Raw genomic sequence first — 27,820 nt, 5'->3', positions numbered from 1 at the left:
AGACACAAGTGCCATACAAGTAGTCATGGAGACAACCGATGCAGGGGAGACTGATTCTTTCAATCTTTCCTCTCCTGTAAATCATTCTCCACAGACCTTACTGGCCACAGAGGAGCCTTTCCTTCTCCTTAAATGCAGCCTCAGAAACGCTGCTGCCCTAGTCCCTGTCAATTTTAAGCCAGAGGTCAAAGTCCACTGATTCTGAAAATACCAGATGTCAACGGAGGAGCTCATTACCACTACGGGAATCAGGAACAGGAGAAAAATGGTCACCTAATAGAGTGTCTTCAGGATTATGGGGTCAGTGGCTGGAAACTCACGGTTTACTAGGCTGCCTTTAATTTTGGAAGCTACCAATCAATACCTGCCAGTGGACCAGGGAACAGATACTCAGATACTCAGGGAGAGAGGGTGGGGAAAAAGATGGGGGGTATAAAACCACCTCAGATGATAGTGCGATATGCTTCGTCCCATCAGACACTCACAGAGGTAATGAAGTATTTGGAAGTAGCAGTTAACTAACGTCCAAACTTACTTGATATTGCCAGTTTCCCAACTGATCAACATCTTTAATATATACATGGTAATGTCCACCATAGCAGCCACCTTTGTGTATGATAACGGAGAAGAGATCATAGGTATACTCTGAGTCATCCAACTCATTCTAAAGAGGAAAAAATAATAAATGCATTCTTATACGTTTTAACCAAAAAACAAAGTAACATAAATGTGTGGTACACCCAAATTCAGTATTTGCTTTCAGTAATAGTAGCGATGGAATTTATTGAGCACCTGAGTGCAATGGATTGTACTAAATGCTTGAGGTGATGCAACAGAAGACACATTTCCTGCACCTAATGTAGGATGCAAACAAACAATATTTGGCAGGGAACGTGACTGCTAACTCTCCCAAGCGCGTAGTACAGTGGTCTGCACATAGTAAATAATAAATTCCACTGATTGACTAACAATGGAATCTGACTAAACCGAATGTTCAAACAGATATACAACTACACCAAAGGGTCAAGGATGGCTGTAAATACATTCTAAGTGCTAGAGGTGGCTGTTGAATTGCTGTGATTTGGGGCACTGATGACGAGGTGGGATTTTCAGAGGATTTTGACGGTGGTGATTTCTGGCAGATTGGAGGTGGGTAAGTTAGGAAGTGGGTTTGTGAGGAGCAAAGAGTGCGAGCTGGGGAAGAGAGGGTGAGGATAGCCAATATGTAAAATGAAGAGAGCTAGTAAAGCACACTGAAGTCAAGATTAAGTAATTTTCGTTTAATACAGGGAGAGTGGGGAAAGTTGGGCGCTTTAGAGGAGAGTTGCTGAGCAATGTTTCGGGAAGATGATCTCGGCAGCAGTGGAGGGCATGGAGAGAGGCTGGAGGGAGGGAAACCCACTAGGAGGTTGATTCAGAACTTCAACCATGCTGTGCTGAGTGCCTGAACTAGGAGATGCCTGTTTGAATGAACAGGGAGGGGGTAGTAGGTCCACGAAATATTTTGGAGGTGGAATTGGCAGGATTTAACAGCTCAATGGATGTCATTTAGGTTGCCAACTTTTAATTACAGGCAAGGTATGGTGGTGGTGTCGACCGAGAGGAGAGATAGGTTTAGAAGGGAAGAGGAAAAGTTGGCCATGTTGTCTTTAAAGGGCCAACGGGCTACCTGAGAGGAAGGAGATATCTTGGAGGCCAGCGGAGTTGCAGGATTGGATTGTTGGAGAATCAGATGGACGAGTTATCTGCTCAGGAGGTAGTTGAAGCCATTTAAGTGGATGAGCTCCCCAAGACAGCGAGTATAGGCCAAGAAGAGTAAAGGACTCAAAACAGCCTTGAGGGATGCCAAGAGTTATGGTATGTGAAGTGAAGAGCCAGCAATAGAAACAGAAGAGTGGGTCTGAGGTAAGAGAAGACCCAGGAGAGTACTGGTTCAGCCAAAAGCAAGATCTAATAACATTCTACAGAAAAAGAAGTCGCCATTAGTGGCGAAGGGAGCTGAGAGGGCAAGGTCAATTGGGACAGAAGAAAGCCCATCGGCGTTGGCTATGCGAAGGTTGTTGGAGATTTTGTAGGGTAGTTTTGGTGCAGTGAAGTGGGAGAAAGCCCATTGTAGCGGGACAAGAAAAGAGTTGACGGAGAGGGAGTGAAGGCGGTGGATGTAAAAACTCCTTTTAATAACCTTGGACAACAAAGGCAGGAGAGAGAGTAGGAGACCCGTGGGATCACAAGAGTTCACTGTCAGTGTACGTGAGCTATGAGCATGCTTGAAGACTGAAATGAGTTGAAGACAGCAGAAAGGGAGTAGGTGTTTTGACGAGGAGAAAAAATGGGGTTAGAGGCACAGGTAGTGGATTAAGAGAGCCGAGATAGAGAAGGGCTAGAGAGAAGGAGAGAGATCTCTTTAGACAGCTGAGAAGGAGGATGAGAAGGTAGTAAAGAGGTGAAGTGAAAGAGTGTTGAAATTTTGAGCCTGATGATGTCTCCCGACTCTGCCACTTGTCAGCTGTGTGAATGTGGGCAAGTCACTTAACTTCTCTGTGCCTCAGTTACCTCATCTGTAAAATGGGGATTAAGACTGTGAGCCCCACGTGGGACAACCTGATTCCCCTGTGTCTACCCCAGCGCTTAGAACATTGCTCTGCACATAGTAAGCGCTTAACAAATGCCAACATTATTATTATTATTACTTTACCAACAAAGTGATTGGTAAGGTCTCGAGAATTAGGAAGGGAGACGGTGGAAGTACCGAGGGAAAGAAGAGAAGAATGAATTATTGAGGGAGAATGAAATAAAGAGTTAAAGTCAGGCTGGTGCCTGTATTTCACCAGCTGTGTCTAGCTGCGCAAGTGTAAACACGAAGGGTTGAATTCTAGCAATTTATGGTAAAAGAAGTCCTCAACATAGCAATCAGTATCGTTCAGACTGTGAGCCCATCCTTGGGCATGGACAGTCTCTATCTGTTGCCGAATTATACATTCCAAGGCTTTAGTACAGTGCTCTGCACATAGAAAGCTCTCAATAAATACTATGGAATGAATGAATTTCACTGACTGGAAAATATGATGCTAAACTTAATATCAATTTGTTCAATTTTAGTACAACATTCTCAGCATTTTAAAATGCATAAATAAATAAAAATTGTGGCATTTGTTAAGCGCTTACTATGTGCAAAGCACTGTTCTAAGCGCTGGGGTAGACACAGGGGAATCAGGTTGTCCCACGTGGGGCTCACAATTTTAATCCCCATTTTACAGATGAGGTAACTGAGGCACAGAGAAGTTAAGTGACTTGCCCAAAGTCACACAGCTGGCAAACGTCAGAGCCGGGATTAAAACTCACGACCTCTGACTCCCAAGCCCAGGCTCCTTCCATTGAGCCACGCTGCTTCTCTATGTATACATCTGTTCCTACTCAAACCACAATTTGCCAGTGAACCTGTGGCTTCCTCCAAGCAGGGTGACTAAAACATACCTCAACAAAAGGTGCCAATATCTGTTTATAACACTTATGATAAAATCATGTGATACCAAGTCTAATACTTGTTCTTAGATGACCAAATACATTCCAAGCACTTAATAGGGTAGAAAGAAAATTATTTTGAAAAAAGGATTTGATATTTAAAAATGATCAAACTTGCCAAATATCATAGTACATGTTGATTCTATTGATTCATTAATTCATTCGTATTTATTGAGCGCTTACTGCGTGCGGAGCACTGTACTAAGCAGTTGGAAAGTATAATACAGCAATAAAGATAGACAATCCCTGCCCGCAACGGGTTCACACAGCATAGTGCACAGAGTAAGGGCCTGGGAGTCAGAAGGTATGGGTTCTAATCCCGGCTCCGCCACTTGCCTGTTGTGCGACCTTGGGCAAAACACTTTACTTCTCTGGGCCTCAGTACCCTTATCTGTAAAATAGGGATTGATACTGTAATGGGACAGGGACTGTGTCCAACCTGATTTGCTTGTATCTACCCCAGCACTTGGTACAGTGCCTGGCACACAGTAAGCGCTTAAATTGCCATAATTATTATTATTATTGATGACAGTAGAAATATTCATTATGCAAGACACAATGGAAGCAAATAGATTTTAACTGACATGGCAGATAGTACAGTGTATTGTTCTCAATAGGAGATCAATAAAAAAAAACCCTGAGATTCCTTCAAAGACTCAGGATGGATTCATAAACCAAATTAAATATCTTTTGCCACTGAAAATATGAATACTAACTTAAAAAAATGTAAAAATAAGACGGGGAGGGTTGTCTCTCGCTTTAAAATGATAATGGGGGTAATAATTTGGTTAACGTGTAAGCTTTAAAAATGTCTACCCTATCTAAAATTTTCAGTAGACAATTATTTGCCTCTGAATGTAATAAACACTCTTGTCAGTCATTAACAAATGATATACTGATATCCTACAATGGTATTTTTAAAAAACAACACACGATTTCATTAAACATCTCTACTAGTGGTATTGAAGACTCATTTATCAATGTACCCATCTAATAAGTTGTTGTGAAGCAAAAGGAAAAAAAAATTCATTACTTCTGCATAAGGTATCAGGGAGTATGGGGAAGTTATGCAATTTAATTAAAATGCTATTACTTAACTATAATGAGAGATTACATACAAAACACTTTTTTCTCCCTTTTTAATGATGACATTGCTAGAAGACCTTTCCAACAACGAAATGTGGAAAACAATTACAAAGTGATTCTCACTGAGACTAATAACTAGAGTAAATGCTCTGCTGTGCTGAGAGCTGCTGTATCTGGTGCAGATAAAGATTAACAGCTGGAACTTAATTAAGTTGGCCACGTGGCAAAGTTACTTTCTAGAACCAACTGGCAAGGCATGTCTAGCATCCCTGAAGTCAAGGTCAAAAAGGTTCATAAACCCAAAGATTAAAGAGTTAATGAATATGTATTTTCACAATGTTCATGGGAACGCTCACTGATTTAGTGATAATTTGACCAAATAGGACATATAGGTTGTTTGTGTTCAAAATTGATGATTGCCCTTTCTCTGCAAATCCATATTCAAATGCTCCACTTCTTCAAGAGAAGATGAGTTCCGGTAAGGTTTTTACAAGGCTGCTCCAAATAACAGAAATGTCCCATTCCAATGGAGCAGATAAAATGAAACCCTCTGGAGAAAAAATATTTATCGCTGACATCAATTGACAGGCTATACAAGTTTATATTTGAATGCACATACAAAACATAAATTTGATAATTAGGTGGAGAGTTAAACTAATCTAATATTCATTAATACTTTCCCTTATTCCTTTATTTTTAATTCCCTTAAACTGATGGAAAAAAATTCACTCGGACAATCTAAAAATTTGAGAAAAGGTTCTCATGAAAAGGAAGTTCATTATGAAGGACAGGGATACGCTAAACAACAAAACTAAAATAAATCACTTTACAGAAGTCATTGGAACAAGCATAGCAAAATGAAATACAAGCAACAAATGTCAATTATTTTTCCTGGGGAGAGAAAAATTGAACTTTAAAAAAAAAAGTTCAAACCTGCTCACAAAAAGGCTTGAGATTGAGCTGCAGAGGGAATGTATAGTTGCTTGTTTCCTTGTATCGCTCACACTTGACAAAATCAAAATTAAATCTTAGCAGTGAAATAGTAAGAAAAGGAGGCAGCTTACGCAATTTGGTAGACTGTAAAAAGAACAAAAAGGATATTCTTGAAAACTAGGTATTAGAGCAAGGAATGAATTATCCAGCCTATCAATTTTACAATATGCAAAATTGTAAACATCACCATTGTGGACATATCTAAATGTATAAGCCATATGTATCTATACATGCCTTTTCAGGTAACGTGTTTAATACTTCTCTAGATTTCTAAATGGTAATCAACAGTACAAACTTAGTGAATTGAAAAACCTTTCTTAATAAGCTGATATACTTAACCACATCACAACTACGAGGATCACAGTCTTTTTGAGTTGACCAAGAGAAGGGTAAAAGCAAGTAAATGAAGGGAAGACATATCCAATCAATCAATTGCATTTATTGAGCACTTACTAAGTGCAAAGCACTTTACTGAGAGCTTGAGAGAATACAATATAACAAGTTGGTAGACATGTTACTTGCGCACCAAGCTTACAGTGTAGACGGGGAGACAGACATTAATAAAAATAAATTATGAATATGTACATAAGTGCTGTGGAGCTGAGGAAGGGGTGAATAAAGGGTGTAAATCCAAGTGCAAGGGCGATGCAGAAGAGGAAATGAAGACTTAGGCAAAGAAGGCCTCTTGGAGGAGGTGTGCTGTCCTATCCTGTGCTGGCTTTAAGTCAGGGTAACATGCTTTTATTTACTTTACACTTCCATCTCGAACAAAGCTGTTAATAGGAGCATCAGACAGATGCAAGATAAGGTACACAGCAGAAGATTAAGGGAAACCTGATGAGCTCAGGGCAACAAAGAAATCAGGCAGCACGTCTTCTATATCGTAAGTAAGGACCACAATACAGCTACGTATACTATACCCCACTTCTCGGGCACTGAGAGCTGTTGAAGTGGAAGAAATCTGTGATTAGCCTGGCAGACTACCTTGCTGTTCATTCCCTCAACTTGCCTTTCTCCACTGGTCACTCTGTGAATCACTGATGGAAAATGTTAAATGTTTTACCTTTACTGCTTTGACCAGTTTGTCACATGCTCCACAATGGTACAGGTTTTCACAGTCAAAGAACTCCTCTTCTACGTACATGTTCCACAGAGCGTCTTCCAAACCGGATACATCTTTGACAGCTACAGTTAAGTCTAAGAAATCCTCCTGTACAATCACATCACATACAAATAAAACAGAATGCAAATATGAGAGAAATTTAATTTCAAAAGTAGCTTTTTTTTCTACGACTGCAATGTAAACTTGAGGTAAGCATCTAAAAACAACTACAAAAGAAGGAATCGTAATTAAATAATAGCTACCTAGTCTGATGACTAGAAGCAGTATGGCAGAATTCCTGGATTTTAATCCCAGCTCTACCAGTTGTCCGCTGGCTGACTTTGGGAAAGTCACTTTTCTGGGCCTCAGTTGCCTCATCTATAAAATGGGGGTTGAATTCCTGTTCTCTCTCCTTCTTAGATTCTGAGTCCCACTTGGAACCGGGACTGCGTCCAACCTAATTATCTTTTATTATAGAGAAGCAGTGTGGTCTAATGGATAGAGCACAGGACTGGAAGTCAGAAGGACCTGTTCTGTGAGCTTGGACAAGTGCCTTAATTTCTCCTTGCCTCAGTCTCCTCATCTGTAAAATGGGGATTAAATACCTGTTCTTCCTCTCCTCTAGACTGTGAGGCTCATGTGGGACAGGGATTGTGTCTGACCTGATTAACTTGTACCAGCCCCAATACTTAAGATAGTGCTTGGTACATAGTAAGCGCTTAAATACAATAATAATAAAAATAATAATAGACTCTAAATTGCACTTGAGTAACTTATCAGCAAAACCATAAAAATGGGATATAACTTATTCACTAAATGTCTATTGTGCTAAATCCAGTACTGGGCATAATGAGTAAAATGATCTCTGCCCTCAAGCAATGCACACCGAGAAACAGCAGAAAAGGAAGCAAGAACAGCCACTACTAATGTTCTGTTGGCAGTGGCTTGCCAAACAGATGCATCAAGACTGCGTACTATTTATTATTCCTCTCCCTTAATTTATTCTGTGGTAATTTAGCCCACATGGAAACTTCGGGAATAATGACATAATCAAGACTCTGACCCCTTTTCACCAATTTCTAAGAAATGCTGGTAGAAGCGTTTCCTAGAAACTGCAAACTTAGAGATCAAAAGATAACTAGTTTATGAATGTTATAACATTTTCTGAATGATTCTGTAAATTTAAGTTAGTAAATACGGGATGGAAATTTAAATGGTGATTTTCGGGCCAGCTGGAGTGTATGAAAAACTGCAAAGGGATATTACGATTTATTCTGCTATAACCCAGGAGTTCCAGTCTCATGTTAAAGAAAGCTCACATTACAATACTCATGCCTGAACTAGCATCATGTGCATAGATATAACTGTTTCTTCTCACATTATATCACTCTATTCTGATAGATACGCATTGTCGGGAGAACATTCCCTAGGTCCCCAACAGCATTCTATCCATTCATTCATTCAATCGTATTTATTGAGCTCTTAATAATAATAATAATAATGTTGGTATTTGTTAAGCGCTTACTATGTGCCGAGCACTGTTCTAAGCGCTGGGGTAGACATAGGGGAATCAGGTTGTCCCACGTGGGGCTCACAGTCTTAATCCCCATTTTACAGATGAGGGAACTGAGGCACAGAGAAGTTAAGTGACTTGCCCACAGTCACACAGCCGACAAGTGGCAGAGCTGGGATTCGAACTCATGAGCCCTGACTCCAAAGCCCGTGCTCTTTCCACTGAGCCACGCTGCTTCTCTACAGTGTGCAAAGCCCTGTACTAAGAGCTTGGGAGAGTACACTATATCAATAAACAGAGACATTCCCTTCCCACAACGAGCGTACAGTCTAGAGGGGTAGTAATGCAAGCATGCATTATAATAGAGCATATTCAAGAACGTTATTTTAGAAAAACACTCACCCGAGCTAGTTGGGAGGAAAAGGAATTTGGCTTAATCCACTTGTGAAAAGAAAATAACTTTTTTTCTAAAAGAGCAGGTGATGAGATTGGAATGGGTTTCTAAGTTCCATCACTGGGCAAAGATTCAACTACTTTCTTGTTTTGACCTACCTACACGCTCATTCAACTACTTTCTTGTTTTGACCTACCTACACGCTCAGAGACAGTTGGGGCAACCGTTCAAGAAGAGAATGTATCGGGAATTGTTTCGTTTCTATTCATTCAGATGCTACTGGGAATAAAGACATTTCCTAGGATTCGTCTTGCCTCAAGGAGATAATTCAAAACATTTCCCAGAAGGGGATATGAGTATCTGACTCGATAAGTTAGCTATGATAGAGGGAGGAGGTTTCTAAACTGAGTATACTTTCCGGAGATAGCGTTGAGGGAGAAAAATAATTTTCCCTCTTTCCTGACACTAGAGAAAAAGGGTCTTCCTCTTGTCAATGAGTTTCTCAAGATTTTGCCCACTGTGAAATAAAGCCGGCAAAAATCTTCAAGATTTTTTAAGAAAAATCTTCACTTAACTGATATTGAAAAACAAGGCCGATGAGAATGGAGTTAAGCAAAGGGCACTGAAAAAGAGAGGGGGTTTGTTTTAATATTTAATAGATTTTCATTTTCACTGTTAAATTAGAACAGTCCCCTCTCTTCTGTGCCCCATTAGCTAGAAACAATAGAAAAAACAAAATGAGGTCCTTCAGTGTCAAGCAAATTTCACCCTACAGAAATTGTGTAGAGTCCCTGGACAAAAAAAAAAGAATTACAAAAAATCCAGATAAATAAAAGTCTCAACCAAAACCCTAGAAAGTATTATAGGATTTGGCGATAATTCTGTATTTACCCAGGAAATGTAAATGATATTCAAGACTGATCATTTGGGCCTTCTGCCTCCTGCTTCTAACTAAAACTCTTTTAAGCCATCCTGCAGAGCAGCCAGGGCTGAAAAATTGGTTAACACAACTTAGGAGCAAAGTATCTGAACAGCTCTCTGTTTAAAAATTATTCTGATTCATCTGAAAATCCAGAGTGTCAAACAAAGGGGGTTCAGTAGTTCTGCTTCCTCAAAACAAAAAAAGGAAAGGGAACAATGAAAAAAAATAAACAATGCTCAGTTTAGGCCCTCAATGATCTGGTAGCAGTAACAAGGCAGCACACTCTATTACTGATTATGTTGCTGTCAAAGCTACGAGTCCCAGAGTAGAATGGGGCCCATCCCTCTTCGACAGATCTCTCTAATAATTGTCAGCAACAGGACAGAACACTTGGAAAATTCCAAAAAGTGGGGCTTACCAGGATGAATAATTATTTCTGACCCTACCCCTTACATTATATCCCAAACAGTGAATGGCTATATGCATACAAAGTTAACAGCAGGAATGAAACATGCTTGCAAATTCACCTGTTTCTCACTGAGGTTCTTACATTCTTTACAAACAATCTGGTTGACAACTGTTCCGTGGTACAAGCGATTAATGAGGTCGTGACCAGAAGTGCCCACGAGGGAGGTTTCTAAAGCACTGAAGAGGATCCGATTCAGTTCCTGCACATCGTGTTGCCTCATTTCCTTCCAAAAGGATAAAAAAGGGAAGTACTTAGTGAAATTATTTCTTTTTAAAATGCAGCTTTTTGTAAAAAAGGAAAGAAACTCAAAACAGTCTTAACAAAAAATGGACCCAAACGTCCTTCTGATTAAAGGAGCCTTTTTTCTACTAAGAAAGTTTAAAGGAGTAAACAAACAATGGATTTATTATTACTTTTATTATCCTGTGATACCACATTTCTTTATTCATGTAAGAAGTGGAAAGGCCTGAGAGTCAGAATACCCGGGTTCTAATCTCAGCTCTGCCCATTACCTGCTGTGTGTGACCTCGGGCAAGTCACAGCTTCTCTGTGCCTCAGTTCCTTCATCTGTAAAAAGGGGGATTCAGTACCTGTCCTCCCTTCGACTTATACTGTGAGCCCAGTGAGGCATAGGGACGGTGTCTGATCTGATTTTTCTGATTTTACAGACTTTCCTTGCAATCTGAATAGTGTTTTGACTAACAGGTATAGAATATTGTGTTTTTCCACAAATCGTGAATTTCGCTTGATTTGATGAGTGCCACATATTCCTTAAATCCCTATGTCCCTTAAGCCTTTGGCTACAAACTGTGCTTTTGTCAATCGAGGGAGTTTTCCACGATTGACAAACGAAAGTTGTACTACCATGTTAGATTTTACTGAAGGTACAGAGACGCACTCCTCCGCATAAGCCCTAAAATCAAAGACTGCAGGACAGAAAGCATTTTGCGACAGTAGGCATCTGAGGAGGTTCTCAAATTTCACAGGGTTGCTGTGTTCCACTGGTTGAGAACCATGTAATTTAGAGCATTAAATGCCTAAGGGTCCCTGGATAATAGTTTTGAGTGCCCAACATTATCATTGTTATTATTATCATTATTAGCCAGACCACTACATGAAGGGCTCGACTCTGTAGGGGAGTACAGTGAGAAGGAAAACAATAAGCGCCAATCTGAAGAAGAAGCTCAGAGAAATTATATCTCAATGACAGAAAAGACATCCTCCCCATCCTTAATGGAAAATGTGTTCTTCAAGGGCTTGGGAGGTTTTTTAAATAAAAAGGGAGAGAGGAAAGATGAATACATAACTACTACAGCCAGAAATGAAAAAGAGAATTTCAGTTTACAGGTTTGATCCTTTCTTCAAAAATGTGGAACGAGACCAAGTCTCCCGCTATAGGATACCTCGCTGCTATCCCATCCGAAGCTGTCGGTGAGATCCGTTGTGGATGCTGCCTGCTGATCTAAGAGCAGAAGTTGAGCAAATAACCGTTGCAGCTGTAAAGGTATGATTCGAACCTGCGTGAAAAATAAACGGCGTTACATTCATTTCTAAAACAATAATAATAATAATGTTGGTATTTGTTAAGCGCTTACTATGTGCCGAACACTGTTCTACGCGCTGGGGGAGATACAGGGTCATCAGGTTGTCCCACGTGAGGCTCACAGTTAATCCCCATTTTACAGATGAGGTAACTGAGGCCCATAGAAGTGAAGTGACTCGCCTACAGTCACACAGCTGACAAGTGGCAGAGCCGGGAGTCGAACCCATGACCTCTGACTCCCAGTCCCAGGTTCTTTCCACTGAGCCACGCTGCTTCCCAATGCAAACTAGCTGACGCTTGGGAAAAACGTTTGGGGTCTGTTGTATGTGACCCCCTTTTCAACTCGTCAGCTCACCCCACCCTGGAGGACTGGGCAGGCTCCATCTCTGTCCCCAGCCCGGCCAGGACAGAATGTTTGTCCTGAGCTAGAGGTAGGGTCAAATGCCACTTGCCCATTTCAGCTACAGATATTTAAACCAACTAGGTACGTGGCTTACAAGACCTGCAGAGCAACTCGACACACTCCCTGCCCTCTTTCACATTCCTTTGCTCTTTCTCCATCCCTACTTTGATCCGTGGTGACTTCGATATCCACATGGATATTCCTGATGACCCTTCTGCTGCCCGCTTTCTATCAGTCCACTCCACTGACCTCCTGCTCCACCCCAGCTCGCCCACTCATCGACTTGGACACACACACAATCTCATCATCTTCAGTACCTGTATAATCTCTACCCTCATCGACTCTGAAGTCCCTGCATCTGACCACAACTTCCTCACCTGCCTTCTCTCCAACGCGCCACCTCTCCATAAATCTGTGCTGTTCCCCGACAGAGACCACCGATCTTCTGACCCCATCCAATTTTCTCAACTCATCGTGCCCCATTTTAGCCTCCGTACCCAAACTATCTTCTTCCCTTGTTGACCAAATTGACACCCTCGACACCATTCTCTCTCTACCCACCCTGCTCTCCTTTGGAGGGGGAAGCGACAGCAAGGGAAAAATCTGTGCCGTACTGCACCACCTCGGCCACAGCACGACGCTGTATTTAATGCAGTATCCCTTATTCACTCCATAGCCCCTGGTGCCATTTAGAAGTAATAGTATTTAAGTGCTTATTATGTGCAGAGTGCTGTATTAAGCACTTAGTAGAGCCCGGAAGAACCTGGATTACTGATGATGCCCACAGGGCCCTCGAGGCTTCTGTGTTTTCCCTCACAGGTGTGGGCAAGGTTAGGAACCCACGTCAAATGAACCCCACTCCCGCACCCCTTTGGCCGCCAAGCAACTCCAAACAGCAAGGGGATCATTCAGAGTCTGGCCACCCATCTGTCCTTCCTAGGGTTGGCTGCAGGAATCTTGGAGGAGTTGAATCTCTCTTCCCCTTCCTTACCTTCCCAGGTAAACATGACCCTCCAGCAGCCAGGACCACTCCAAGCCCATACCATAAACGCTCTCAAAGGTTAGCACTCTTATGGTCTTTAAATAGGCGTTTTAAAGGGATTTTTTTTACTGTTAGTGAAGCAGCATGGTGCAGCAGATAGAGCACGGGCCTGGGAGTCAGAAGGTCATGGGTTCTAATCCTGGCTCTGCTGTCTGTTGTGTGACCTCGGGCAAGTCACTTCACTTATCTGTGCCTCAATTACCACAGCTATAAAATGGGGATTGAGACTGTAAGCCCCTGATGAGACAGGGGCTGATTTGCTTGTGCCAGGCATATAGTAAGCGCTTAACAAATACCATAATTATTCATTATTATAATTACTGATCTCAACACACTCACTCCCCTAACCCTTTGTCGATCTCGTGCCACAAACCCACAACCCTGGTTCACCTCCACAGCCCCCCTCCTTTGTTGCTGTGCACAGGCTGCAGAGAGCTGCCGGCAGAAATCCAGACACCAGGCCGATCTTGTCCACTTCCAGTTTATCCTTGCATGCTTTAATTCTACCCTGTCCTCTGTTTGGCAAAATTATTTCTCCAACCTTACTGACACCCATGACCACTGCCTCCACCAGTTGCTCCAGATGTTTAACTCCCACCTCAAACCCCCTGTCCCCCCACCTCCCCTATCTCCTGCCCCTAATGACCTGGCCGCCTACTTTATTGAGGAAATTGAAACTATCTGGTGTGTTCTCCCTAAAATCTCCTCTGCTTCTCTCCAATCCCTCTCTCCTCCTGCCCCTATTTAAAAGGTCCCCAGTGATGTCCTTCTTGCCAAATCCAACGGCTTCTACTTCATCCTAATCCTCTTTGACCTCTCAGCTGCCTGCAACACTGTGGGCCACCCCCTTCTCCTGGAAACATTTTCCAACTTCGGCTTCACTGACACTGTCCTCTCCTGGTTCTCCTCTTATCTCCTTTATCTCTTTGGCTGTTCATTCTCCTCCTCCTCTGCTTCCTACCCCCTACCTGTGGGGGTCCCTCAAGGTTCAGTTCTGGGTCTCCTTCTAGTCTCCATATGTACCCACTCCCTTGGAGAACTCACTCACATGGCTTCAACTACCACCTCTATAAGGATGATTCCCAAATCTACATTCATTCATTCATTCAATTCATTCAATTGTATTTACTGAGTGCTTACTGTGTGCAGAGCACTGTACTAAGCACTTGGGAAAGTAACAATATGGTAATAAAGTGACATAATTCCTGCCCATGACGGGCTCACAGACTGGGGGGGTTGGGGAGACAAACGTCAATACAAGTAAACAGACGTCAATATAAATAAATGAAATTACAGATATCTTTATAAGTGCTGTGGGGTGGGGAAAAGGGAAAGAGCAAAGGGAGCAAATCAGGGCAATGCAGAAGGGAGTGGGAGACGAGAAAAAGTTGGGCTTGTGCTACTGGGAAGGCCTCTTGGAGGAGACATGCCTTCAGTAAGGCTTTGAAGAGGAGGAAAGTAATCGTCTGGCGAATTTGAGAAGGAGGGCGTTCCAGGCCAGAGGTAGGACATGTGCCAGGGGTTGGCGGTGAGAGAGGTGAGATCGAGGCACAGTGGGAAGGCTAGCACCAGGAGCCAAGTGTGCGAAGTGTGTGAGAAGGAGAGAAGGGAGGTGAGGTAGGAGGGGGCAAGGTGATGGAGAACTTTAAAGCCAAGTCCTGACTAGCTCTCCCTCTCTGCAGTCTCACGTTTCCTCCCACCTTCAAAACATTTCTACTTGGATGTGCCGCCAACACCTCTGACTTAATATGTCCAAGCAGAACTCCTTATCTTCCCACCCAAACCCTTTCCTCTCCGTGATTTTCCCATCACTGTAGACCACACCAGCATTCTTCCTGTCCTGCAGGCCTGTAATCTCGGTGGTATCCTTGATTCCTCTCTCTCATTCAACCCACACATTCAATCTGTCACCAAATCCCATAGGTTCAACCTTCACGACATCACTAGAATTCACCCTTTCCTTTCCATTCAAACAACTAACACGTTACTCCCAACATTTATCCTATCCCACCTTGACTACTTTTTCAGCCTCCTTGCTGACCTCAGTGCCTCCTGTCTCTCCCCATTCCAGCCCATACTTCATTCTGCTGCCTGGATCACTTTTCTACAAAAATGTTCAGTCCATGCTTCCCCAGTCCTCAAGAACCTCCAACGGTTGACCATCCACGCTCCGGTGGTTGCCCATCCACCTTTCCTACTACAACCGAAACCGCGTGCTTTGCTCCTCTAACGCCAATCTACTCACTGTACCTCGATCTTGTCTATCTCATCACCGACCCTTCGCTCACATCCTTCCTCTGGCCTGGAACACCCTCCCTCTTCATATCTCACAGACAATTACTCTCCCCAACTTCAAAGTCTTATTGAAGGCACATCTTCTCTAAGAGGCCTTCCCCTAGTAAAGCCCTCATTTCCTGTTTTCCACTCTCCTCTGCATCACCCTGATTTATTCCTTTTATTTACCCCTCTCTCGGCCCCAGCACTTATGTACATATTTGTCATTTATTTACCTACATTAATGTCTGTCTCCCCATACTGTGAGCTCGCGGTGGGCAGGAAATGTACCTACTAACTCTGTTGTACTGTACTCTCCCAGCGCTTAGGATCATGCTCTGCATATAGTATGTGCTCAAGAGACAGGATTGATCGATTTATTCACATGTCCTACAAACTGGGTCAGACATTAGCTGGCACAGCTCACCGATAGTCTGAGCAACAAATAAAGGTTCAGTTTTCATTGGAAGATGTTTTCAAATTCCCATACTAAAGGATTCATTCCTATTTACTGTCCCCAAGAGAAAAAGTGTCTGTAGATGTTACGTTCATGGATCGACTTGATAATATGAAATAAAATAACGAAATATATTATGAATTTCTGATTCTGTTAGTTTTAGATTAAGCGTGCCTATTTAAATGTGATGTCGTTGAGCCCGTGGGGACATATTACGACCAGGATGAAGTAAACTGTTGGCATTCAATCATCCAACCGAGAACATACGCTATTCCACCGTGGAACATATGCTGTTCTGGGATGGGCTCAGAAGACGGGTGAGGACCAGGAACCCATCAGGTGTTGAATTGCCTCTACGGTGGGTCTAAGGATCCAATTTATTCTTAGTCCCTGGAGATGACCCAGAGCCTGGACTCTTCACTATGAACCAAGGGGAGGTAGCGTGGTCCAGTTGAAAGAGTACGGGACCGGATCTCAGGAGTCCTGAGTTCTTGTCCTAGATTTGCCACTGCCTGCTGTGGGAACTTGAACAAGTCATTTAACTTCTCCGCACCTCAGTCTCCTCATATGCAAAATGGGAATGAAATTGACTGTGATCCCCATGTAGGAGAAGGACTATATCCATCTGATAACCTTGTATCCACCCCAGCACTCAGCAGAGTAAACACTTAATAAATGTCAGAATAACAGCAATAATAATGTTATTAAAACTTTACATTTATGATGAATAAGCAAGCACCATTCCCTACCCTTACTGCTACCTCACCCTGGAAAAACCTGCTAAGCCCTGAAGTGAAAATGGAGGGGGGCCTGGTCTGAGAAGAAGAAGAGAAGTCAGAGTTAAGAAAGGTCTGGATTCAAAATTAAAAAAGGCAGATTGATAAAATGCCTACAGAAAACGTTCATCATTCTGTTAAAGGTTTTGTGTCCTGCTCATTTTCTATGTGCCTATTACAGCTGAGCCTGCTAATCCCTGGTCCATCCAGTCACAACTCCAACCATGGCAAGAGGCTGCTTTGACAAAGTGCAACTTCTTAGAAAGGCAGAACTTTCCTTCTTACTCTGTGCTGTGTATCTCTAAACACAGTAGTACCTACATACCTTAATAGGATTAAAAATAGGAGTTCCTTTTTCTGATAATGGAATCATTTGCTTTGTAAAAGTAATTTTACCAAAGGAAAAAAGTACATATTTCCCCAAGTTTTAGTTGACAGTTTGGAGTTTGCTTGCAAAATATAGCAAGCTTTAATTTTAGATAATTTAGCTAAAAGCAAAAACTACCCTGCCAATGAATTCAGCTAAAGTAGCACTGCCGAAGAACAGACTAAAGTCAATTCGAGATAGCAAAAGAAAGATCTGGTGAACCATAAATAAGAAAAATGTTAATTCCCACAGAGTAAATGGATCCGTGTATTATAAAGTTTAGCTCATTACCTTTGCTCCTGGTTTATCTTTATCTTCTAAAGAACCAAGCTCTTCTGGACCAAGAGAAAATAGTGCTTCTGTAAAAAAAAAAAAAAGAAACATATCCAAATAACACTATTCCAATGAAGATGCCATCACAGCTTAGCCACTGTAAGAAAAGCATTCTGACACCTTCCTTTCTAGAAAACTGATATGCTATAAAATTGTTGCACATTTAGTTTCCACAAATATTTTCACCATAAAACTCTGGTAATCCCTACCACAACATTCATAATCTTGAAATTTGGATACTGTTTTTAGTCTGTCCCCCCGTGTAGACTGTAAACTCTCTGTGGGCAAAGAACGTGTCCAGCGCTCTGTTGAATTATACTTTCCCAGGTCTTTAGTACAGTGCTCTGCATACAGTAAGCACTCAATAAATACCACTGATTGACAGAAGTGGGAAATTAAAATGGTTTCCAAATTTCAAAATGTATTCTAATTTACAGCACAATTTCATCCAACTCGGACTTTACATAGTAATACCTTGCATAATACTGTTTTCTGAAGTGCTTTAAGTAAAAGGATGCAAAACAAAAAAAGGAAGAGTAAATCATGCCTGAAAAATTTAATCTCCATCAATGATCGTGATAGCAGGCAAAGGTTAAGCAGGAGAGGTATTCTGCTTTGATTTCAACAAAGCTTTTGAATTCACAGCTTTTTCCAACTTGTTGATTTCTGAGATCTGATTAAATCCTTTAAACTTTTAACTTTAAACTATTTCCCCCCTCTAAACACGTAAACTCACGTGGGTAGGGAAAGTGTCTACGAATTCTGTTATGCTCTATTCTTCCAAACACTTGGTACAGTGCTTTACACCCAGTTAAGTGCTCAATAGATATGACAGACTGGTTGATAGATTGAGGCTATTCTCATTAAACTGAGACAGGGTCTTCTTGCGTATACTATTTCATTTCATTTTTGGCTCATTTGATAGTATTTATTGAGCGCTTACTATATGCAGAGCACTGTATTAAGCGCTTGGAATGGACAATTCGGCAACAGATAGAGATAGTCCCTGCCCATCGACGGGCTTACAGTCTAATCGGCGGAGACTGACGGACAAAAAACGAGACAACTTAATCACGATAAATAGAATCAAGGGGCTGTAAATGTCATTAACAAAATAAATAAGGTAATAAAAATATGTACAAATGAGCACATTGCTGAGGGAGGGGAAGGGAGATGGGGAGGAGCAGAGGGAAAGGGGGGGAAAGGGGGATTAGCTGAGGGAAGGGGAAGGGGAAGCAGAGAGGGAGCAGAGGGAAAAGGGGAAGCTCAGTCTGGAAAGGCCTATTCTCTCTTAATCCCGCATCTTTCCCCTCTAGGGATCTAAGGAAAAATCTCTCCATTCCCGGCCTTGGGTGGTTTCTTGAGGTGCTGTCACAGCATGGGAAGCAGCATGGCCCAGTGGCGAGAGTCCGGGCCCGGGAGTCGGAGGATGTGGGTTCTAATAATAAGAACAATAATGTTGGTATTTGTATATTATTAGATGCTTGCACAGGTGGCATGAGAGCCACCTCCAAGAGTTGGGGTACAATGCCTATATCACATTGAGGCAAAACTTACTACTCGGTTATTCACAGAAACTGCTCCTGCAATCAGCTGTATTGCACATCTGCTCTGCACTAGTGACAGACATGGAAATTGGATGTCCGCTTAGATGTGTGAGCTGGGTGGGATTGTTAGATTTTGGGGAAAAATGAAAATGATTTCATATAGACTTTAAAAAACCCCCAGAAAAAAAATGGTTGTGTAAGAAGTGGGTGAAATTCAACACACCCTGTAGATATGGAATGTGGTAAAGTGAGGTGCATAATTGACCAAGAGCTACATAAAAATCACAAGGTGAGTGCCGTTATGAAAAAGTCAATATCCTAACATGGGATATCAACATAGACTGCAAGCTTGTTGTGGGAAAGGAATGTGTCTTTATTGTTACACTGTACTCTCCCAAGCACTTAGTGCTTCGAGCTCAATAAAAATGATGGAATGAATGAATGAACATAAGTTTGACCTGCAAGTGAGTTAAGAAGAAGCAATTCTGCTCAGTCCAGTTTTATTACATTTTCAAAAGGATGTTGCTCTTTTACTAATGGGGTCCAGAGAAGAGCAAAAATAACCAAAAAATCAATTGTAAAATAAGCCTATAAAGCTTATGGGGTGACTTCAAATTGTCTCGAATTAGATGAAGTTTTTAGAGAAGATGCTGACCTGCTTTTCTCCTACTGCAGTGAAGACAAAATAAAATGAAACAGGTTTAAATTAAACACATGAAGACTTTGTTACCTCACCTTTCAATTTTGAGTGCGTATTAATCCAAACAATTCTCATACTTCATGAAAGAAAGTGTGCTTTGTGGTGTGGTCACAAAGCCCTGTGCTAAGCACTGGAGAGTACAGAGCAAAGCCCCGGGAGTCAGGAGGTCGTGGCTTCTAATCCCGGCTCTGCCACTTGACTGCTGTGTGGCCTTGGGCAAATCACTTAACTTCCCTGTGACTGAGTTACCTCATCTGTAAAATGGGGATTAAGACTGTGAGCCCCATGTGGGACATGGAGTGTATCCAGCCTGATTTGCTTGAACCTGCCCCAGAGCTTAGTAAAGTGCCTGGCACATAGGAAGTGCTTAATGAATATCGTAATTATTATTATTACTGCCTCAGTTACCTCATCTGTAATATGGGGATTAACTGTGAGCCTCACGTGGGACAAACTGATTACCCTGTATCTACCCCAGCGTTTAGAACAGTGCTCTGCACATAGTAAGCGCTTAACAAATACCAACATTATTATTATTACAATACACCAAAATTAGCAGATACGTCCCTTGCCCGTTACTATCTTAAAGTCTGTGAGCCTCATGAGAGACAGAGGGACTGTGTCCAACCTAATTAACATGCATCGTCCCCAGCGCTTAGAACAGTGTTTGACGCACAGTAAACGCTTAACAAATGCCCTCATCCATCTAACCAGCCATCCATTCTCCTATGCAGACTCAAGGCTGGGGCTTGGAGTTGAGTGCCAGGGTTTAGTTCAGACTTTTCCACTGGCCACCTACATGACTTTGGGATGGTCACAACGACTCTGGGTCTTAGTTTCCTCAACTGCAACTCCCCATTGCTTGGACTGTGAGCCCCATGACGTACAGGGTCCGTGTCCAACCTGATTATCCTGAATCTAACCCGGCTCTTAGCCCAGAGCTTGGCGTATAAGTATTTAATAAATACCATGAACAGTGATGATTATAATTCTCAAGACTAGGCAATAGGAACTGATCAGGTTCCACTTCAACTTATTCATTCCATCGTATTTATTAAGCCATACTTTACCCTTAAGTAAATGACAATTTATGTACTCTATGCTATTGCCAGATGTATTCAGGCTTTTCTCCTTCCCCCACTATGTGCACTCAACTTGACATCCCATAAGATATTAAGAGCCCTGTACTAAGAACTTGGGAAAGAACAATACAATAAACAGTGACAATCCCTGTCCACAACGAGCTGGGGGAGGGGAAGCAGACATCAATACAAATAAATAAAATCACAGAACTATACATAGGTGCTATGAGGCTGGGCGTCGGGGGGAGAGCAAAGGGAACAAGTCAAGGTGACCCAGAAGGGAGTGGGAGAAGAGGAAAAGAGGGATTTAGTCCGGGAAGGCCTCTTGGAGGAAATGTGCTTTCAGTAAGGCTTTGAAGGTGGAAGAGTAATCGTCTGTCGAATTTGAGGAGGGAGGGCATTCCAGGCCAGAGGCAGTATGTGGGCCAGGAGTCGGTGGCAAGAGATTGAGGAATAATGAGAAGGTTAACACCAGACGAGCCAAGTATGCGGGCTGGGTTATAAAAAGAGAGCAGTGAGTTGAGGTAGGAGGGGGCAAGGTGATGGGGTGCTTTAAAGCCGACGGTGAGGAGTTTCTGTTTGAAACGGAGGTTTGACAGACAACCGCTGGAGAATTTTGAGGAGGGGGGTGACGTCCTGAACGTTGCTGTAGAAAGATGATCCGGGCAGCGGCATGAAGGATGGACTGGAGTGGGGAAAGACAGAAAGGAGGCTGATGCAGTAATCTAGGTAGGATAGGATGAGTGACTGTATTAACTAGATAGCTGTCTGGAGAGTATGACTTTACACAAGTAATGCATGCTCCATGTGAAAAATACTACATAATAACCATCGAAATGTTGGTTTTAAAAAGGCCATACCTCTGAATTCAGGGGTGAAATGAAGAGTCTGGAGGAGGGAATTGAGGTAACACGTGCCACCCTGATTTCTGATTCCACTTAAATTGGTGAACTCCCTATGAGCTGGAGGATCGACATCTTTCGGCTTCGATTTTGTCTTATTACCATTCATCCCATTATCGTTTGACCCAAAGTACATATCCTCGTCAAACAGGTCACCAAACATTGTGAAATTATCTTGCCCTTTAAAAGAAAACACAAGATCAGTTTTAAAAACACATCATAAATCGCCCCTCCACTAAATCGAGCCGAGACATTCTGGGGGGCATCCACATTTCGAATATATAAATCATTCACCAAAAATGTTCTGACACGCTCTGCAACTCTATTCCACCTCCCCCTCTAGATTGTAATCTCGTTGTGGGCAGGGAATATGTCAACCAACTCTTTCATATTGTACATCACCAATCATTTAGTACTATGTTCTGCACACAGTAAGCATTCAATAAATACCACCGACCGATTGACTTTTCCACACTAATTAAGCAAAAGTAATATTCCGTTTGGCCACAAAAGTATTTAATGTGCAGACTTTCGGACAAAAATTATTCGTCTCTGATTTTCACAGGAGTGCCTAACCCAAAGCTAACCTTGTAAACCAAGTCATTTATCCATCAATGATATTTATTGAGCCCTTACTGTGTGCAGAGCACTGTGCTAAAGGCTTGGGAGACTACGCTACAACAGAGTTGATAGGCATGTTCCCTACTCGCAAGGAGCATTATACTTCTTAATTGAGTCTCTTTTGATCGAGAAAAACAGAGAGAACCCTGATCCTTTGTCCACTCTGTTTTAATGAAGCTTTATAAATTCCCTCTCATAAAACTCAATTCTTCTAAGAGGTGGGGATTCTGCCGGAAGACAAGTGATTTGGGGAAGGAGGGGAAAGCTGGGGAAAGGGAAGATTAGGAGATAATTTTAGGGAAAGCAGCCTGGCCTAGTGGAGAGAGCACGGCCAAGAAGTCAAAAAGCCACGGGTTCTAATCCCGGCTCCTCCACTTGTCTGCTGTGTGACCTTGGGCAAATCACTTCACTTCTCTGTCCCTCAGTTACTTTATCTGTAAAACGAGGATGGAGACTGTGCACTCCACCCCATCACTTGTTACCGTGCCTGGCACATAGTAAGTGCTTAACAAATGCCATAAGTATTATTATTACTCGCTATTACTTTCCCCCACAGTAAATCACGTCACTCCAAAAGGCACTTGTAGCATTAATACAAATACAGCCACACTTTACCCTTAAGTAAACGACAATTTACGTACTCTGCGCTACTGCCAGATGTATTGAGGCTTTTCTCCTACCCCCACTATGTGCACTCAACTTGACATCCCATAAGACTTTAAGCTCTTTGAGGGCAGGGATTGCGTCCTTTACTTTTACCACAGTCTCCCATATGCCTACTACAGTGTCCTGCACAAGACAAGTGCTCCATAAATATCGATGGAGAGTCAGAAAATCTGAGTTGGATCCTATCTCCATCTGGGCCACATGAGTCAATCCAAACCGGGGAACAGTGTTCGGTCCTCTTTGTTGTCCCTCCCCTGCCCCCACCCACTAGGGGTGGGCCTCCAAGACTGGAGGGCATCTCCAGGGGTGGGGCAGAGGCCCGAGGACTTGAGATCCCTGGGATGGGGTGGAAGCCAAGGACTTGGGGTCCTCAGGGGACAAGGCAGAGGCCTGAGAACTTGAGGTCCCAGGGATGGGGCAATGGCCCGAGGTCTTGGGGTCCTAGGGATGGGGCAGAAGCAAAGGACTTGGGGTCCCCCGGGGACAGGGCAGAGTCCCGAGAACCTGGGGTCCCAAGGATGGGGCAGAGACCCAAAGACCTGGGGTCCCAATGAAGGTGCAGAAGCCAAGGACTTGGGGTCTCCAGGGGACAAGGCAGAGTCCCGAGAACTTGGGGTCCCAGGGATGGGGCAGAGGCCCAAGGTCTTGGGGTCCCAGGGACGGGGCAGAAGCAAAGGACTTGGGGTCCCCAGGGGTCAGGGCAGAAGGCCCGAGGACTTGAGATCCCTGGGATGGGGTAGAAGCCAAGGACTTGGGGTCCTCAGGGGACAAGGCAGAGGCCCGAGGTCTTGGGGTCCCAGGGACGGGGCAGAGGCCCGAGCTCTTGGGGTCCCAGGGACGGAGCAGAAGCCAAGGACTTGGGGTCTCCAGGGGACGGGGCAGAGTCCCGAGAACTTGGGGTCCCAAGGATAGGGCAGAAGCAAAGGACTCGGGGTCCCCAGGCGACAGAGCAGAGTCCCCGAGAACCTGGGGTCCCAAGGATGGGGCAGAGACCCAAAGTCTTGGGGTCCCAGGGACGGAGCAGATGGGAAGGACCTGGGGTCTCCAGGCCACAGGGCAGAGTCCCGAGGTCTTGGGGTCCCCAGGGGACGGGGCAGAGACTCAAGAACCTGGGGTCTCAGGGATGGGGCAGGGACCCCAAGTGTTGGCGTCCCCAGGGGACGGGGCAGAGGCCCGAGGTCTTGGGGTCGAGGGATGGAGCAGAGGCCTGAAGTCTTGGGGTCCCCAGAGGACAGCGTAGAGACCCAAAAACCTGGGGTCCCAGGGATGGGGCAGAGGCCCAAGGTCTCGGGGTCCCAGGGGCGGGGCAGAAGCAAAGAACTTGGGGTCCGAAGGGGTCAGGGCAGAAGGCCCGAGGACTTGAGATCCCTGGGATGGGGTGGAAACCAAGGACCTGGGGTCCTCAGGGGACAGGGCAAGGACCTGAGAACTTGGGGTCCCAGGGACGGGGCAGAGGCCCAGGGTCTCGGGGTCCCAGGGACGGAGCAGAAGCCAAGGACTTGGGGTCTCCAGGGGACAGGGCAGAGACCCGAGGTCTAGGGGTCCCAGGGATGGGGCAGAGGCCTGAAGCGTGGCTAAGTGGAACAAACCCAGGCTTGAGAGTCAGAGGTCGAGGGTTCTAATTCCAGCTCCGCTGCTGGTCAGCTGTGTGACTTTGGGCAAGCCACTTCACTTCTCTGGGCCTCAGTGACCTCATCAGAAAATGGGGATGAAGACGGTGAGCCCTACGTGGGACAACCTGATCGCCTTTTATCCCCCCCAGCGCTTAGAACAGTGCTCTGCACATAGTAAGCGCTTAACAAATACCAGGATTATGAAATCTTGGGGTCCCCAGGGGAGGGGGCAGAGACCCCAGGACTTGGGGCGGCGAGGCGGGGGCAGAAGCCGAGGCCTTGGGGGATCCGCAGGGAAGCAGAAGGAGGGAGCAATAGAGAAGCAGCGAGGCTCAGTGGCAACAGCCCGGGTTTGGGAGTCAGAGGTCATGGGTTCGAATCCCGGCTCCGCCACTTGTCAGCTGTGTGACTGTAGGCGAGTCGCTTCGCTTCTCGGTGCCTCAGTGATCTCATCTGTAAAATGGGGATTAAGACTGTGCACCCCACGTGGGACAACCTGATGACCCTAGATCTCCCCCAGCGCTTAGAACGGTGCTCTGCCCATAGTAAACGCTTAACAAATACCAACATTATTATTATTATTGTTCATCCCAGCCCGGCCCCTTGTCAGCTGTGTTTCCTCGGGCAAGTCACTTCCCTTCTCTGGGCCTCGGTGACCTCATCTGTAAAATGGGGATGAAGACCGGGAGCCCCACGTGGGACGACCTGATGACCCTGTCTCCCCCCCCCCCCCAGCGCTTAGCACAGTGCTCTGCACCTAGTGAGCGCTGAACAAACACCAACGTTATGAAGTCCCGGGGTCCCGGGGAGGGGGCGGAGAGGGCAGGAGTTGCGGAGGCCTTGGGGGAGCCGCCGGGAAGCAGAAGGAGAGAGGGACAGAGGAGCGGCGGGGCTCCGTGGAAAGAGGCCGGGCTGGGGAGGCGGAGGTCGTGGGTGCGAATGCCGCGGCGGGGCCACTTACGGACTAGCGAGCCGCCGCCGCCGCCGCCGCCGCCGCCGCCATGTCGATGCGGGGCCCCGCCCCCCGGAGGCCGGAAGGGCCCGGGACCGGAACTACAACTCCCGACGGCCCCCGCGCACACGCACGGCCACACGCCGGAAGTCCCGCCCCCCTCCCCCCGCCCCTCTTCCCTCCCCTCCCCTCCTCCTCCCTCCCTTCTCCCTCCCCCCTCCCCCTCCCCTCCTCCCCTCCTCCCTCCCCCCCCTCTTCCCTCCCCTCCTCCCCTCCTCCCTCCCCTCCTCCCCTCCTCCCTCCCCTCCTCCTCCCCTCCTCCTCCCTCCCCTCCTCCCCCTCCCCTCCTCCTCCCTCCCCTCCTCCCTCCCCTCCTCCTCCCTCCCTCCCCCCTCCCCTCCTCCTCCCTCCCCTTCTCCCCTCCCCCTCCCCCCTCCCTCCCCTCCTCCCCCCTCCCTCCTCCTCCCTCCCCTTCTCCCCTCCCCCCTCCCCCCCTCCCTCCCCTCCTCCCCCTCCCCTCCTCCCCCCTCCTCCCCTCCCCCCTCCCCTCCTCCTCCCTCCCCTCCTCCCCCTCCCCTCCTCCTCCCTCCCCTTCTCCCCTCCCCCCTCCCCCTCCCCTCCTCCCCCTCCCCTCCTCCTCCCTCCCCTCCTCCCCTCCTCCCTCCCCTCCCTCCCCCTCCTCCGCCCCCCGCGCCGCCCCATCGGCTTTCCTTCATTCAGTACTCCTGCGGGAGTCTTCATTCAATCAGTCATTCAGTCAATCATTCCTTCATTCCTTCCTTCAGTCAGTCAGTCAGTCATTCTTTCATTCCTTCATTCACTCAAGTCAGTCAGTCAGTCATTCCTTCATTCCTTCATTCCTTCCTTCCTTCAGTCAGTCAGTCATTCTTTCATTCCTTCATTCACTCAAGTCAGTCAGTCAGTCATTCCTTCATTCCTTCCTTCCTTCAGTCAGTCAGTCATTCTTTCATTCCTTCATTCACTCAAGTCAGTCATTCCTTCATTCCTTCATTCCTTCCTTCATTTATTCAGTCAGTCATTCATTCCTTCATTCACTCAAGTCAGTCATTCCTTCCTTCCTTCCTTCCTTCCTTCCTTCCTTCCTTCCTTCCTTCCTTCCTTCCTTCCTTCCTTCCTTCCTTCCTTCCTTCCTTCCTTCCTTCAGTCAGTCATTCTTTCATTCCTTCATTCACTCAAGTCAGTCAGTCGGTCAGTCAGTCATTCCTTCTTTCCTTCGTTCAGTCATTCCTTCATTCATTCAGTCATTCATTCATTCCTTCATTCCTTCGTTCAGCCATTCCTTCATTCGGTCAGTCAGTCAGTCAGCCATTCGGTCAGTCAGCCAGTCATTCCTTCATTCCTTCAGTCATTCAGTCAGTCAGTCATTCTTTCATTCCTTCATTCACTCAGTCAGTCAGTCAGTCATTCAGTCAGTCATTCTTTCATTCCTTCATTCACTCAGTCAGTCATTCCTTCATTCAGTCAGTCATTCGGTGGGTCAGTCAGTCAGTCAGTCAGTCATTCCTTCATTCCTTCAGGCATTCATTCCTTCATTCCTTTGTCACCCTGACCCCTATGAATGTGGCACAGAGTGGGGTGCTTTGCGTCCATGAAGTGTGTGTCCATGTGTCGAGAAGCAGCGGGGCTTAGTGGAAAGAGCCCGGGCTTGGGAGTCGGAGGTCATGGGTTCTAATCCCGCCTCTGCCACTTGTCGACTGTGTGAGTTTAATAATAATGTTGGCATTTGCTAAGCGCTTACTATGTGCAGAGCACTGTTCTAAGCGCTGGGGTAGATACAGGGGAATAGGGTTGTCCCACAGGAGGCTCACAGTCTTCACCCCCATTTTACAGATGAGGGAACCGAGGCACAGAGAAGTGAAGTGACTCGCCCACAGTCACACAGCTGACAAGGGGCAGAGTTGGGATTCGAACCCATGACCTCTGGCTCCCAAGCCCGTGCTCTTTCCACTGAGCCACAAAGTCACTTCACTTCTCTGGGCCTCAGTCACCTCATCTGTAAAATGGAGATTAACCGTGAGCCTCACGTGAGACAACTCTCAACTCCACCCTCTCTACTCATCTCGACTCTCTCGCCCCCCTTTCCCTCCGCCGCTCTCGCTCCACTAACCCACAGCCCTGGATCACCTCTTCTGTCCTCCTCCTACGCTCCTATGCTCGAGCTGCCGAGCGCTGCCGGCGAAAGTCCAAGCACCAAGCCGACCTCACACACTTCAAATTTATCCTTTCCTGCCTTAACTCTGCCCTCTCCTCCGCCAGGCAAAGCTTCTTCTCCTCCCTCATCGACACCCATGCCCGTCACCCCCGCCGATTGTTCCGGACCTTTAAGTCTCTCCTCAGGCCCCCTGTTCCTCCCCCTCCCCCATCTCTCACCCCCAATGATCTGGCCACCTACTTCATCACGAAAATCAACACAATCAGGTCTGAGCTCCCCAAAGTCACCCCTCCTCCTCCTACCTCCCTCCCCCAACCCTCTCCCCTGCTTTCCCATCCTTCCCTGCAGTATCCTCAGAGGAGATCTCC

The 27,820-nt window shown here is 45.4% G+C and overlaps 1 protein-coding gene across 2 annotated transcripts in view; it reads right to left on the bottom strand.

Annotated features, from left to right (window-relative positions):
* Positions 1-25,315, bottom strand: part of USP40 (ubiquitin specific peptidase 40) — a 75,764-nt gene extending 50,449 nt beyond the window's left edge. The window contains exons 1-8 of one of the 2 annotated variants that reach the window (XM_029069008.1): positions 25,289-25,315; positions 21,386-21,607; positions 17,155-17,222; positions 11,405-11,518; positions 10,060-10,224; positions 6,665-6,811; positions 5,542-5,685; positions 536-664 (exon numbers count right to left, since the gene is read on the bottom strand). In XM_029069008.1, the coding sequence (XP_028924841.1) occupies positions 536-664; positions 5,542-5,685; positions 6,665-6,811; positions 10,060-10,224; positions 11,405-11,518; positions 17,155-17,222; positions 21,386-21,590 (972 nt within the window). In that variant the 5' untranslated portion in view covers positions 21,591-21,607; positions 25,289-25,315. The remainder of the gene's footprint in view (positions 1-535; positions 665-5,541; positions 5,686-6,664; positions 6,812-10,059; positions 10,225-11,404; positions 11,519-17,154; positions 17,223-21,385; positions 21,608-25,288) is intronic. The other variant, XM_029069009.1, reaches the window with a different exon arrangement.
* Positions 25,316-27,820: the final 2,505 nt, after the last annotated feature.

This window comes from Ornithorhynchus anatinus, chromosome 7, assembly GCF_004115215.2.
Source record: "Ornithorhynchus anatinus isolate Pmale09 chromosome 7, mOrnAna1.pri.v4, whole genome shotgun sequence".
NCBI classification, from domain to species: Eukaryota; Metazoa; Chordata; class Mammalia; order Monotremata; family Ornithorhynchidae; genus Ornithorhynchus; species Ornithorhynchus anatinus.
This window is presented reverse-complemented; position numbering and strand designations above follow the sequence as displayed.